Raw genomic sequence first — 16284 nt, 5'->3', positions numbered from 1 at the left:
GGTGTAAACGTCTTCAGAACTGAAACAGTTAAGTTTGTTTTGTTTTTGCTGTATGTCACTATTTTTCATAATGGACCCCGCTGCTCTGGCATTAGGCAACTGGCCAAATTAAAAAATAATTACTACATTAAACAGAGCAAGGGCACATGAAAAACAGGCCACGATTGAAAAATTTAATTGGAAAACCACATGCAGATACTATGAGTCTCTCTATGTGATCTTATTACATGGAAAAGAAATTAGCAGCTAGTTCAAAAGCTGCTGACCAGGAGCTCAGCTCCACCTGTGTGTACTGGAATTGCATACAAAATACACATCCTTTAAATAGCATTGAAATGTTCCAGTGTTATGGTTGGAAATTATCCTGTTCAGTAGCTCTTCAGTCCTTCTCACCTTTATGTTTTGAAGGCTTGGTTGCTGGCCAGCACCTCTGGTGTATCTGGAGAACACTGTTTAGAGCTGGAGCATAGTTGATATCACAGGAACATAAAATTGTAGAGTTGGAAGGGAGCGTGAGGGTCATCTAGTCACAACCCCCCTGCGATGCAGGAATCTTTTTTCCCAGTGTGGGGCTCAAACCCACGACCCTGAGATGATGAGTCTCATGCTCTACTGACTGAGCTATCCCACCTGCCTTTTGTATTTAATATTTCACAACTACTTTGCATTTTTTAAAAAACAGTACATTACAATAAATTAACTTTTTTCATAGCTTCTGCTTTTATGGCTTGTTGCATACTGTATGGGAGTGTGTATTTTACTAGTCTGTTTGGTTGGGAATTATTGGGTTAACTCTCTATGCTTGCCTTGCCCTGGGGCTCAAATTTATCTTGCAAATTGACTTCTTCTTCTTCTTCTTCTTCTTCTTCTTCTTCTTCTTCTTTAAAAAAACCTAACCTCAAAATCTTCCCATTTTTGTCAGATTCATGGAATTATTGTACATTCTTTATCAGGGCAAGATGAAGCTAATATAAGGTTACCAGATTTTTTCCCAATGAATCCAGGGACACTTTTCAACTTCAATTGATTTTGTATGGGGACTGATTTGTAAACCCGGGGACGTCTGGTAACCTTAAGCTAATAGTACTTTTCTGTTGAAATAACTACAATAGACTTTAACTTAATGGACAGAGAGTACGAAGATCAAGGTTGCTGCTTAACTTAAATCAAAACCTAGGGCCGTTTCTAGCTTCATTGGCCTAAATTTTAAAAAGACATAAAGTGAACTGATGCATATGCATGTTTTGGTTTGTTTCAATTTCTTTTTATTTCTTCCCCGCCCTTTATACTAAATTCTCCCAAGGCATCTTATGGTAAAAATAGTAAAAACAATGGAACAGTTAATATAATAAAAGCAGCATCAGATAAAATTTTATGTGTTGGGGGCCACCAGTAAAATAAGTAAAAAGGATGGGATTGGGGGAAGGGGCAGGAGAAATCTTTGGGGTCTGTTTAAAGGCTGTAACCTCAGGTGTCACATTACTACTAACTGTTTCATTTGATAAATATCACTGCCATGTTCTGTTTTGTCATTTGCATTTGGAAATGCAAACAGTGGTCCATTCATGGAGTTCTTGAATATTCATGTTGACAATCATTGTGATTCCGTCTAAGGTCCCTGTTCCTTTCCCAATCCTGATGCCTTTCTTCACAAAGCTTTTCCTGAATCACAAAAGATGCACCTGTCATGTACTGTCAGCTCTCAATTAACAATCTCTGCCCAAATTTTCCTGCTGTGGAGTCACATTGCTTAAAGTGGTCAGCAGCACTCTGGAGAGCTCTGCTCAATGCCATGGTTAGAGAACACAGAGAGCATTTTCTCACACCACATTTTTCTCTGTCCTACAGAGAGTGACAGAAACAGAGATTTGCTCACCAGACACAAGCGAAAGGTGGGAACTGTCAGGTGGAAATTTGAGTGATGTGAATGGCAGAGCACCGTTGGGCCAATGCCCCTGACGTTTTTGGCCATTAGCATGTTACAAAGATTTGGGCTGTAGCTTAGTAGCAGAGCATCAGCTCTGCATGCAGAAGGTCACAGGGGTGAGCCTCAACATCTCCAGGTACGACTAGGAGAGGCTCCTTACCTGAAACCCTGGAGAGCCACAGCATGAACTAGATGGGCCAATGGTTTAGCATAGCACAAGGCAGCTTCATCTGTTCCTGTGTGCGTATTTAGCTATTTTCTCCTCATAGCCTGAAGTGAATATGAGAACGTATCAATGAAAGTAGAGCTTGGAGAGGAATCTTGCAATGAAGCTATCATGTTCATTGACAGAAACGGTTTTGATGGACTAGACCAGGGGTCAGCAAACTTTTTCAGCAGGGGGCTGGTCCCCTGTGCCTCAGACCTTGTGGGGGACCGGACTATTTTTTTGGGGGGGGGGGATGAACAAATTCCTATGCCCCACAAATAATGCAGAGATGTATTTTAAATAAAAGCACACATTCTGCTCATGTAAAAACACCAGGCAGGCCCCACAAATAACCCAGAGATGCATTTTAAATAAAAGGACACATTCTACTCAAGTAAAAACACGCTGATTCCCGGACTGTCCGCAGGCGAGATTTAGAAGGCGATTGGGCTGGATCCGGCCCCCAGCCTTAGTTTGCCTACCCATGGACTAGACTGCTAGTTGTACTCGCAGGATTTGTGGAAATTCCTGATTATTGGCAGGTTGCATTTGATCTTAGAATGTTACTTTTTAAAAAACGTTTTCACTGTCACTTTTTTTAATGGGCTTGTCTGTTTTAACTAAGCATACTTTAATGTGCTTATGGAGTTGTTATTGTGGAATTTAATTACGCACGGCTTGAATAATTGATTTTAAAGCTGTAAACTGCGTAGAAGCCATTTTGGCCTATAAGTGGTACATAAATTAATAAATAACAAGAACAATAATAATTCATGAACCTAACTCCTTTCTCGGTGGCTTATTTTAATTTGAACCATATTCAAAACATCAGAAGTATGATAACAACTTGAAATTCTTTGTGTAAGTGAGAGTACAGAACTGCATAATACAAATAGAAATGATCTTGCAGTCAGTGTACTTCCCTGGATCAGCATGTCTCTGATCATACTAGCTTGCAGTCATTCCGTTCTACCTCTGGTATTTGTTTTGCCAAGCTATTACAGCTTATGTCATCGAATGTCAGATATTGCAGAAGTTGCAAGGTTGCCATTGATCTGAATCACATCTTTCATTTGATAGAACTCCCAACTGCTAGTAGGAGAAAAAAAGCTACTGTCTGATAAATCCAACAAATTGCTAGATGTGAAAATGATTGAATTGCAGGTTTTAGGAATGAAAGCACAGCTTGAGACCTATAAACAAAAATTCAGTGATTTGAATATGCTTGCATTTAACGCCAAATGGTTTGACAATTGCATGCAATAATTATGGGCTGTATAATCCTGAAAGTATTTGGTTTAGAAAGCCAGAGGAGTTTAATTATAAGCACTTTGTGAGGTCCGTAACACATACGTTAGAGTTTTACTTTAAAAAAAAAAATTATAGCTGCAGTATTAAAAAAATAAAATAGCTGCAGTATTTTTAAAAAATTACAGCTTTTATCAGTGTTTGGTAAGTTTTATTATACTAATGAAATAATATTTTTAAATATGCAGCTTGGTTTCCATATGGCTTGAATGAATAATTGTGGAGAGCATATTTAACTGTGTATCAGAGCTCTCAGTGCATAGCTATTGCAAAAACTGTAGGTTTACTTTTACTGTAAATGTTCCCTGGGGATTCATAGGCTGCCATGTAATACTTAGTAGTTTAAAGTTTTGTATTCATACTTTGGCAGTATATAATCCATTACATAAGAAATTTGAACAAATGTAAATGGCAAATAGCTTTCACCAGCTGAGTATATTTAAACAACAGTCACCCCCACAAAAACAATTAAAATTTTTAAAAATATAATATATATATATTTTTTAAAAAACCTCCAAGTTGGAAGAAAAGTTTGGAGGATCAGAACCCAAACAGCATGACGTTCATTTCATGGTGCTAAGAAACTGTTCTCTTTGGATATGGTAACTTGAAAAAGTAAAGTAGACTAAACCAGTTCCAAGATGCTTCTCCCTGTTAGGGTTGTATGTCAACTATCCATTATCTGTTGAAAGGAGATGGTCCAGAAGTAAAGATTGTTACAAACAGTTCCATCATGTACAGAGCATTTCTTTCTGTGGTTTCCTGTTGTTTAAAATTCAGATTCCCACCCAGAGGCAGGTAAAGGTGAAGGTAAAGGACCCGTGGACGGTTAAGTCCAGTCAAACTTCACTATGGTGCTCATGCATTTCAGGCCAAGGGAGCCGGCGTATTTTTGCAGACAGCTTTCCCGGTCAGGATTTGTGTGTTGTAGTTCCTTGTTGGGGATCGGAACCTTCTTTCTAAAGTAGCATCCCCAATAACCTCAAAGGCAGCCTCTTTGTCCCAATCTAACTCTGAAGGTAACACTTTGGGGTTTGTCAAAAAATAAATGCCACATCCGAAATGATTCAGCTGTGCACAGTTCTCTTTAGCAATAAAAAGAAGCTGTTGACATTTTGATTGCTTTGGAAAATAGCACACTGCAGCATGACAGTGACATCAGTAATAAAAGTTCAAGTGAAAATTCTTGCCGTCACCACAGGAGGATTAAAAGGCCTGACAGCACATTATAACTTGGTCATCGGCAAGATGAAGCAGGGCCACCATGAGGAGCTTTCATGCTCGGTGATGCTGCCTGCAGATAAATCTTTTTCATTTTCTCCTTTTATTACTTCATTGCGCTTTATCAAGCCACTGTGCATGTTTTCAATTAGCAAGCTGAAACCTCCAAATGGAGATCAGTTGCTCTTTATATTTAGAAGAGGGAGCTGTCTAATGACACGGCTAAAATATTTGGGAAGCGTGCTTTTCAGAGCATTAAATCTCATTCAGCTGCAAAGGCCTTGCAACTGTTTGTTCTTTAAAAAGAAAAGAAAACCACCTGACTGAGCATGCCTGATGTGAACTAATGACACTTCAATCAGTTTTGGAGAGGCAGGAGATTTGACCTCTATTTTATTTTTTATTTTTTTCACTAAAACCCAGCAAACAAGGGTATTTTGTTTGCCAGAGAGAAACTTGTTAGAAATGGGGAAGGGAAGAGAGAGGATGTTGGATGTCTTGCCCAGCATATCTTAATCACATATTCTGCACTGGAATGCAGAAATCCCTCCCTCCCTCCATTCATTCCTGGTCAGGGTGAGAAATCTGACTTTCAATGGCCATCCCACCCACCAAGGCATGCCTACAAGCACATGCACACACACAATTTAACAACAATATGTTATTTTTCATTCTTTCATATTCAAAAGCTCTGCATTTCATGTTTTTTGAAGTGAACTTTCACTATTCAAATATTAAAGTCGTTTCTGTGTCCTGAAGATTTTTCACTTCAGTAAAGTTCATCAGTGAGCCCCCTTAACTAGTTCTTAAATTAAATCTATATTTAAACTCATGGATTCCAAGGCATAAGGTGCATCCATGAAAAATGGACATCAAGGTTATGCTGGATCATCTCTCCCCAGCCATTCCAAATGATGCTGAATACTCTTGATATTCACATCTTGCTGTCAGGGGTCTGTTCAGGAACACAGAAACACAGAAAAGCCAAGATTGGGACCAAATGTACTTTATAACTCCACAGGTCACTAGGTAGAGGAGGGGCGAGCTATAAAGGTTGGATAGCAGCTCCCTTTAGGTCTCCTTTAAAGGTAAAAGGACCCCTGACAATTAAGTCCAGTTGCGAACGACTCTGGGGTTGCGGCGCTCATCTCGCTTTACAGGCCGAGGGAACCAGTGTTTGTCTGCTTCTGTAGGCAGTTTTTCTCGGTCATGTGGCCAGCATGACTAAGCCGTTTCTGGCGAAACCAAAGCAGTGCACGGAAACGCCGTTTACCTTCCCGCTGGAATAGTACCTATTTATCTACTTGCACTGTGTGCTTTCAAACTGCTAGGTTGGCAGGAGCTGGGACTGAATAACGGGAGCTCACCGCATTGCAGGGATTCGAACCACCCACCTGATCAGCAAGCCCAAGAGGCTCAGTGGTTTAGACCCCAGCGCCACCCGCATCTCTAGGTCTCCTTTAGGTATCCCTAATTTGGGGTCTCTGAATTTATGTCTGAGGCCCAGTTTACATCTGAGTTCCCATCCCAGCTCCTGCTGATGAGCAGTCTCTTAGCTTTAAGCAACCCTCCAGTATCGCAACATATCTGCTGCAGATCCTTCTTCCATACTGGCTGAACCTTTGCTCAAGCTCAGGTTCGCTCAAACCTCAGGTACCATGAATGGACCTTGAACAAAACATTAGCCACCCAATGCATTTTTTGTTGTGCATCGCCTCCCCTGTCAGGAAATAACAAAGGACTGAATGTCCGGACCATTGGTTTGATGGCATCTTCTTGAAATTTTTCTCTGTGGTAGAAATTGTCACATGGGCAGCAGACTAGCAATGCATGTTTGTCTTCCTATTCAGAACATGCTCAGCATTTAACAGAGGTGTGCGGGTAGTTTGGCCTTGTATGTGGTGGTGTCTGTAATTGTCTACCTATAAGCAGGGAGCTAATTCAGGCAGCAATTTCAAATAATTGTCAATGGCCCGAGGGTAGTCTGAGTTAGCATACAAATTAAGACCTTCCCTGGCCCTGTTCAAGATGGAGAACAGCAGAGGCAATGGAAAAGAAGATTGCATTTTGGAGTGATAGAGTATATGACTTGAACTTAGCAGGGAGACAGAATGAAGAGATGGAGTTCTGTTGGCTGACAGTATAAAGGCAAATGAGGGATTGTTCAGAAGAGGAGCTGTGTGGGAGTGAATGGAGAATGCAGGATGTGGTCATATATGCCGAAAAGAGAAATACATTAAAATCAGCCAGTGAAGTGGGGAGACCAAACTGTGTGAGAAAAGGCAGAACAGGAGAAGCAGCAAGATTGAAGCCCTCCAGATGTTTCTGCACTCCCATCAGCCCCAGCAAGCAAAGCCAAAACACAAGGGTTGATGGGAGTTGGAGCCCAACAACTTAAATTCTCCACCCCTGCTGTAGTGGAACAGAGCATGGCACTATCAACTATCCCTAGGAGTCTATAATGCTTGTCACAGCACACAAATCTGATTCCTGAAAGGTGGTCCTTCCTCAAAGGATTCTAATTTGGGTTCAGGGTGTACTCTCTAGCCTTTATAGGCCACTCCCCATTTATGTGGAGGTTACGTTCTGAGGCACCGCACACTTAAGTGAAATTGCGTATATTGGAAACACCATTGAAAAAGCCTGCAAACACCCTCTAAACCTCTGGAAATCTTTGAAAAAACAAAAACCCACCAACTCCACCACAATTGCTCCCTTCAAACCTAATTGCTCCAACTCTCCACAGCAGGCTTCCTCAACCTCGGCCCTCCAGATGTTTTTGGCCTACAACTCCCATCATCCCTAGCTAGCAGAACCATGGTCAGGGATAATGGGAATTGTAGTCTCAAAACATTTGGAGGGCCGAGGTTGAGGAAGCCTGCTCTACAGGCACAGACATCAGTGCAAAGGCTCCTAGGATTGCACTTGTGAAGGTCGTGGGATTGCTAGACACTGTTTTTGCACCATTTTTGCCCTTTTCGCCCTCTTTTACAGCCGTTTCTCCCCATTTGTGCCACTTCTGGGTTTATGGCCATGTGCATGCACACAAATGAGAAGTTACCTGTACTTTCAAATGCTATATTTCCCCTTTTAATTCACTCCTTAACCTATTGCTTGTTAAAATTCTGTTGTGTAAAGGACATTTCACTTCTTAGGCTGAACCAGTTGCACTTCAGTATTTGCTTGTGACCCTTATCATGTGCATTTGCCACAGTACCAAGGTGCTGAGCTCACGCACTCGCTGTCAAACAGTTTTCTTTTTTTACTAGCACAGCAAAGTCTGAGGAGTAAGGCAATAAGTTTCCAAAGCCTAAGCAAATGATTAGATGGGAATTCTCTAATAATGGAATAATTCCTAGAATGCCATAAAGAGACTTCCATTAAAACTCTAATAGGACTTCCAGCTGGCTCCGTTTGATGCAAAGCCTCCGTCTCCAAAAGGAAATGAATGAAGGAGTCGGTTTTCCTTTCATGTGGTGTGGGGGGTCATTTGTTCTGTGGTTGCAGCGAGTTCCACACTATTACGCTGGTAGCTGCTAACTGGCACCACTCATGTGCCGTAAAGCTTCTTCATCTATCTTAAATCAAAGATTATGTGTTTGGAGAAAAGCCCCAGCAATTGTGGCAGAGGCTTTATCGCGTTCAGCTGGCAGAATGCGATAACACTGGCCTGAGCAGACAGGTGCCATCCATTCTTCTGTCATCCGTGAGCCACAGATAGAGAGTGTGCCAGTGCCAAATCTCACGCACCACAAAGCAATGTGGAAGAGTTGCTTGGCCAGGAGGTGGTGGTGCTGTGTGGATGCTTTCAACTTTATGTGTCATCTGTGGGAGAGGAATGACTGTTTCCTTCAGAGGTGAAAATATCTAAGCTGGGTGAAAATGCTAAATAAATAATATTTCAGACAGGCAAGCACAGAGTCTGCAGAGAAATTGTAAGCAATTTGCATAGTTCCCCATTTCTAATGTTAAACACGATCCCCCCCCCCCGAAAGATATCAACTAAAGCTAGGTGATTAATTTATTACATTCTAGGGTTGCCATATTTCAAACAGTGAAAATTCGGACAGAATTTGTTTGTTTGTTTTTTTAGTTTTCCCCAATGTTTATTTATTTATTTATTTTGCAAGCTCGCAAAAACATTTTCCGCTTTTGAACTATTTTAAGGGGAAATTGGCAAAATCAGCACTGCCAGCATGGGCTATTATACGGCCGGATTTTCCTAGACATTTAGCCGATTTTCGGACGCTGCTGGTGAATGCGATATTCTGGATATGTCTGGAAAATTTTGGACGCATGGGAACCATGTTACATTCTTGGTTGAAGTGAAATATGCAGAGAGACAAATGAGGAACATCCGTGATTTAAAAACCAAGTAGAATTCTTATCTTTAAAAGGTATCTCACATTTCTTTTAATCTGGTGCTCCAATACAGGCCTCTTGGAGTTAGGGACTTCTCCTCACTTCTGCCCATCTCTTCACAATATGTTGACATTGAGAATGAGCTGTTTCTCATTTTCCAGCAAGGCATCCTTCAGGGGTTCTGAGTGCCATGATCCTCTGGAGAATTAGTTGACAGGGCAAATGTATTTTCTCTGTGGGAGATATTTAGAATTGGTTCTGTTCAACGTAGGATATGCCTTACAAAAAGGAAGTGAAATGAGCACAAAACAAACTTTCCCACCTCTGTAATGTGTCCTGTTTTTGTAACATCCTTCTATTACAATAGTTGTTGCTCCAGAAAAATGGAGTCAATCCCAAAATTGGTCTCACATGCAAAAGATTGCTTGAAAATTCAATCTGTTGATTTCATCAGATAAGAATGGACAAGATTCAGCCCTCCTATATTTTCACATTTAGGCTGAGAAAGATTTTCACCCAAACAAAATTAGCTGTCAACTCTGGAGGTGTGTTGCTTTTTTCCTCAGCCCCTGTCCAGTAGAATGGTGTGCTTTCACATATTTCCAGACAGTTTATGGGAGATACTTGATTTGTTAAGTCTTGCTTTATTTTCATCTGTGTGTCATAGATGAAGTGTCCCTTGTTTTCTGTTTGTGATCTTATTTCCTTTATTGTGAGTTACTCATGCATTGTGGATATGACTTGCTCTGTGAAGTATCTATGCTGGGGCAGAAAGCTGGGCCAGATGATATTTGTGTCAGCTTCAGAACTTACAATTCAATGAAAGCTGCTGGTTTATTAGCTATATTTATAGAGAAAACAGGTTGCAAATGTCAACTAGGATAGCGTCTAAATATAATCTGAAATAACATCTAAAATGAGTTTTCACTTTATTTGATATTTAACCTGCTTTCATGAGCTGAGAATGAAAAAGCATGATATTTTTGATACATGTAAACAAGATTGCTTTCAGAGCTAGCAGTATGGTAATCAGGGTGTTGTGTACTGCATGGAAATAAAGGTACTTTATGAATTCATTTATTAGTTCTCCTTCTTTACAATGTTTGAGTAGAATGGCATGCTGGCTGTACTGAGAAATAGTGCACGTATGGCAGGTAATACTACTGTTAAATCCTAATTCCCTAACAGAGAGAGAAAAAACAATTTAGGCTTATGTTGCAAAACCAAAATCTGCAAATGGTGGTCTATGTTTTATATGCCCAGTGTTACCTGGTTTGGTTTGCAAAGGGTAAATTCTTTTGCTTTACCTCTTTATTTCTCCTTCCACACCTCATTTTCCAATAAGAAGAAAACAGGATTAAAGAGGACTGTACCAGTTATATACATATATTGGGTGAAGTCTCCTTCCTGTTTTCCCTCTGAAAACCAGCCACTTAACCCTCACCCCCCCCCCCAAAAAAAACTGCTCTAAAGGATTTGGAGAACTTGGATTTTGGCTGTGCAAATTGGTGAACATCATTGGGTGGTACCCATTGATTTCTGAGGATACGTATGCCTGTGTCAATTGGAGCTTTGCATTTTGTACACATTGCGGGAAGAGTGGCAAAGAATCCAATAAACATCTAGAAAGGGAGGCGCTATTTCAATATTTTAACCGTCATGAAATACACGATGTTGTTTATAGCTCTATGCCAATAACTTTGTTATTTCCTTTGGCATTCCTAATTCCTTTGACATTGCCTGGAAAGTACATGTGGGATTTGAGCTTCAGAGAAGAAATACGTGCATCTTGAACTTTAGTTACAGTTTTGCCATGAATCTCAGTGGCAATCAGTTTTCACACTAGTGGTGGGATATGTCTATGATATGTTCTGGGTAGTGGCGTGTGGTGGTGTAATGATAATTAACCTTATTCATTATATCTTCCAGTGTAGACCAAGTTACATGCAATAGTGCCTTTATTTTAGGCTCTAAAACAATAAAGAGGGAACAGGACATTGGTTGGACTCAGCTCTATGGATCCAAAAATGCATTTAGGTCACAACTTGGCTAGCTGCAGCATTTCAATATTGCTAACCTATTATTTGGTGGCAAGCTTTCAGTTAGGAAAACTCCCTAGCCTGGTGCAGAATTTTGCTGTTATTTCCTACCCATTTTATGGAGTAGGATGCCAGACGGTTTTGTGGATGCCTCTTTTAAATGTTTGTCTATAATTATTTTTGATTGCCAGATTTCAGTTAAACCCCACTTGTCTTAACACTAATCAGAATAATAGGATCATCAGCTTTGCACTTTGAAAAAGAACAAAGTAAGCAAGCCCTTAACTATTACAATAATTTATGAAATCTTTGGTTTGATTTAAAATTAATTACCTCTCACGTCAGCCATCAGACTGGCACTGGCTGACCTGTAATACCTGTTGGTTGGTCATCAATTTGGGATGGGAGTAGAATGAAAACTCTCCCATGTCTACACTACACAGTGCCATGTCTGATGCACAAAGCCCTATATAGCTCAGGACCATTTCTTAAATACCCAGCTGATCACTGTGCTCTGCAGATGACAGCCTCCTGCAGATACCGTCTTCTCAGGAGGTCTGTTCCACACGATATGGGAAGTGGGTCTTTAGAGTTGTGGCATCTACCCTTCGGAATGTCCTGTCCATAAATATTAGTCAAACACCATCTCTGATGTATTTTTGGCACCTACTGAAGTCCTTCCCCCTCCAACAAGTCTTTTGACCTGAGATCTTTCCCTTTCTGTATCTGAACTGCAAATGTTTTAAATATGTTTCATTGTTTCATCATTTGTTGTTTGCTGTCCTGAGCTCCTTTGGAAGCATGGGTATAATTTTAATAAATAAATAAATAAATAATGCAGTAAGCAGTTAATCAGCCCTTGCCCTTCTTCCCTTTGCATGCTTATTATGAATTGTTAAATTGCTTCCACGAAAGTAGGCCACAAAAACATGGACTAATTTTGTGACTTTGCTGAAGGTTATCTAGAGAAAGAAAATACAAAATAAACTTTTAATCATGTTTGCTTTCCCCTTTCTTGCTCCAGTATCCAGCTGCCCTAATGAATCTGGGGGCGATTCTTCATCTCAACGGCAAACTTCTGGAGGCAGAATCAAACTATCTCCATGCCCTTCAGTTTAAACCAGATGATGTCATCACACAGTCAAATCTACGCAAACTCTGGAATATTATGGAAAAACAAGGCTTAAGAACATCTAAAACATGACCTGACATGAGCTGGAAGGGGGGAAACCCAGAACCTTTCTTTGCAAAGGGTGAAAGAAGTCAAATCCAGAACAACTTCCAGGGTGCTATTTTGTTGAGTGCTCTTGTTGGACTGCACTGCAAGTGTTGAAGGTTGTAATTGCTGCTAGGAGAACCTACAGGGCTGCTTCTTGGTGTGACATTTTGATAATGAAAGAAAGGTGGAAACTCTGTCAGGAGTTTCATGAAGGACTTGATAGTTACTCCCACAAGCATAAAAATGAATTAGATTTGAAACTTGAGCATTTGAAAAGGGGGCCCTTTCGAGCATATTTGCCAGGCCATCGTAGTCATTTTCAAATTGCTCATTTTCATGTGGTTTCTGGTAGAAAAATCATGCTGGCCTATATAACATCCATCCAGTCAACATGGGATTTTAGTAAAGGATATAGACTGGCTTAAGTTATTTTCTGAGGCTGTAATTCATTAAAATGTATACTAAAACCCAATGTGTTTGCAATTTGTCTTAATATTGTGTATCTCCTTAGGGCTGCCTGCTTATCTGTTTCACAGATGAGTGCAACCATTTGAAAGATGAAACACAATTTGCAATCTATGTTGACAAGGGCACATTTTGTTTCAGCCTGTTGTTAAGAACATTATTTGAAGACGTTAACAAATACCTTGTTAGCTGTGTTTTGAGGGGAGTAAGCAAGGGGCAGCATTGCACTCACCCAGCAGAAATGTCCCCAAGCAGGAAGAATTAAGGCAGGCTGTAGATGTGATAAACACAACCATGTTTGTTTTCTTGTGTTCCTGTCAAAAGTGGGAGTGGTTTAAAAAAAATTGAAATGAAAAGTGTGCACTGAAGAAGAGAGCTGAACATTCCTCAGAGAGCTTTCCTCCGCCACCTTTTTTATTGTGCTTTAAAGATTCAGGCAAGTTATACCAGTTTAGCTCACTTCTGGGACTGGAATCAGGTTGCAAAAAAAGTACCCCGAGTGATGGAGAAACAGGTTGCAAGGCAGGAAGTATAGGTGGGGAAAAATCTTATACAATTCATATTTTCCAGAGCAACCAGATCCAAAACACAGCCATCCTTCAAAATCGGCACTTTTCCGAATTTTATAATGCAGTTCTCCAACCAAATAATGAGCACAAAAATGGTTATAACGGAGGGGAAGTGATGTGCGCAAAAAAAAAAAAAAAAAGTTTCTGAGGTAAAATTGCATACAAATAGGTGAATATTAGGAGAAATTTGCACTGAAATTCTGGTGAATTTTCATGAGGGCAGTTTAGAAAAATCCACAATCTGATGTGGAGAAATGTGAAGATGGTAAAGATGAAAAATGGAGAAAAGCCAAAATTGTTAGATTTGCCCATGCCTTGCAGGAAGAGGGTTCAGTTTCTTCTACTACCATGCAACTTTTGAAAAAGAAGAGAGTCCCACACATGCACACACACACGCACACACCACTCTTTAGATGCAAATGGGACAGGCGTGTGAAAAAGAAACATGTCACATTTAGTTTGAGAGCAAGGGACTGTGTAGGACCAGCTGGCAGTGGCACTGCTCTTGAAATTATGCTGACGACAGTTGCATCCATCCACACAGTATAGTCCTTTAGCTTGAATATACCATGTCTTGTGGCTCACACAGGACAGTTGTCAGCATCAAGCTGATACACAGCTACCTTATGCCGAAGCGCAGTGCAGCCGTGTTCCTGTTATTACTGTCAAAACAGAATGCTAACCTTTTACTTGCATCTCTGCCTACGGAGCAGCTACATGTTACTGGAACAATTTGAAGACGTGTGCAGTTGGTGAATATGTTTGTGAAATGTTAGCAATGAGATTTATCAGCAGTTTGTGGGAAGGGAAATATTTTGATACAGGCAGCAAGAAACTAAAAGGATTTAATGCTTTTAGCATCTAGTGAATTCACAGGGTGTTAGACCGAAAGGGATTATGTGACTGACAATGGTTGCCAATTATTTTTGCATATGCTTAACGTTTTTACATGGGGGGGGGGGGACATTTGTGCAGTTTTCAACTCAATATTGCATCTTTTTTTTTCTTTATCGCAATAAAGTGGCACCATTCATTTTCCTTAACATTTCAGTTCATTTGGCATAGTTATTACAATCTGTATTTTTTTTAAAAAAAAAAAATTAAAACATATTAGACTGATCTGTGCTCTTTCGGCCATTTACCAACTTCTTTTATTGGGTAGGCAGGTTTTTAAATGACATAATAGGATCTATGTCAACATTCATTTCAACACAAGTGGGCATATATTTAGGCTAGGTTCCAAAAAACAATTTTAGGCATGTCTGAGGGCAATTTTTTTTTTTTACTTCCATTCCGTAGCACAAGCTACTACTTTTTTTGTTTCAGTGACCATTTTCAATGGAAGGTGGGGCTGCAGTTTGCGAAATGTGTTTTTTGTATCCTGGCCTTATATCATGGAATACCCTTGAAATGAAGATTATTAAGGGAACTCCCATAATCCATTATGTGAAAGTTTCATTTGACTGAGTATCATTCCATTGCTGCCTACTTCTGGATTAATACATTGTTGACACTCTTTATTTTTCAACTGAAGCAAAAAATAAAGTCATTACCTAGTGTTTCACAACTGTTGTTAGCCTTCTAGTTTGCTTTTCACGCTGTGTTTTTAAATGTTTTGAGGTGTGTATTGGTGCTTAGAAGGAAATGAGAACACATTTATTCTGTGCTGTTTAATCACTTCAGCTATCTTAATGTATACATGTTAAGGAGTCTTGCAATATCTCTCTATCTGCATAACTACTATTTGTCACTATTTGTAATAGCATTTTGCATTAGATGCACTTTGTTTTTCTTTTAGCAAGCTTGGTAATCATAGACCATCAGTTACAAGTGTCTTACAACCCTCTTCTCAGTTCTAACTTTTTGACCTTCTGCAGAATCAATGACCTTTGGACTTGGCCCAAGCTGAAAGCCTAAACACTGCTGTTTAGGAAGGAGGAAACTAAAATCTTACAAGTTTGAAATTCAACATTTCAGGTTAAGTCATATGATAACATATTACAGTCTTTAGTACTACAGCCATCATTCCACACCATATTTCTGAGCAGCTATAAAAATAAATGCTATATTAACCTCTAAAACTGCTTCTTCTTTTTAAAATTGTAATCCTATGCCTATCTACTTAGAAGTAAATTCCACTGATTTCAATGGGCTTACTCCTATGTACTCGTGTGTCGGATTGCAGCCTAATTGGCATCCCCAAATGGCTCAAATTTCAGCTTTCAGATGCAAGTACAACTTCCTGATTGTAACATTTCAATGTTGCTCTAGCTTCTCCATGTCTTGTGTTTCATTCTTTTTTTCCACATTAATTGCACAAAAGCAGTTCACACTTTTATGGTGGCATTGTCTGTCTCATTTCAAACAACGGCAGGTGGAAGGTTTTTTTTTTAAAAAAAATAAGAAGATTGTTCCATGTTCCTCCGTACATTTTCACTATGGGGCTGGGATTTGTAACTTTCAATTTTGGAATAAGTTTAAATTGTTGTCTCTGCTCAGGGATTTGTGGTGGATATTGCAGACAGTGCTTAAAAAAAAAAGCACAAGTTTACTAAATTAAATTTTTATTTTTTTGAGAACTGTTATTTGTATAAATTATCAAGATTTGTAGGCTTTCCTTTTTGTAGACATGATTGTTTATGTGCCAGATAAGAAAATCCTTTTTGTTTTCAGTAATAAATGATTGATAACAAATACTTTGCACATGCTGTCATCTATTGCACTGGATATTATCGCAAAGTGAATAATTCTACCCATACTCAGTTTAAAGAACATTTGGGATGTAAATCACTTGCCAGAAAGTACATTTTCATGTACATTTAAAATAGGTACGTGTCAGTCTTTGCTTGTGTGTGTGTGTGTGTGTGTGTGTGTGTGTGTGTGTGTACTACAGTTATTCTAAAAAAGATTCATCCCTATGCTCGGTATGCAAGAACTCTGTACCCAGTTTAAATTGGGAAGATCAA

The 16284-nt window shown here is 39.6% G+C and overlaps 1 protein-coding gene across 1 annotated transcript in view; it reads left to right on the top strand.

The window, feature by feature from the left end:
• TMTC2 (transmembrane O-mannosyltransferase targeting cadherins 2) overlaps window positions 1-15707 on the top strand; it is a 204573-nt gene extending 188866 nt beyond the window's left edge. Inside the window, exon 12 of the mRNA XM_081878578.1 lies at window positions 12090-15707. Coding sequence (XP_081734704.1) covers window positions 12090-12269 — 180 coding nt within the window. The 3' untranslated portion in view covers window positions 12270-15707. The remainder of the gene's footprint in view (window positions 1-12089) is intronic.
• Window positions 15708-16284: the final 577 nt, after the last annotated feature.

The sequence above is a fragment of the Podarcis erhardii genome (assembly GCF_964252035.2).
Source record: "Podarcis erhardii genome assembly, chromosome: 10".
NCBI classification, from domain to species: Eukaryota; Metazoa; Chordata; class Lepidosauria; order Squamata; family Lacertidae; genus Podarcis; species Podarcis erhardii.
Note: the sequence above shows the minus strand (reverse complement) of the source record. Positions and strands in the feature narration are given on the sequence as shown.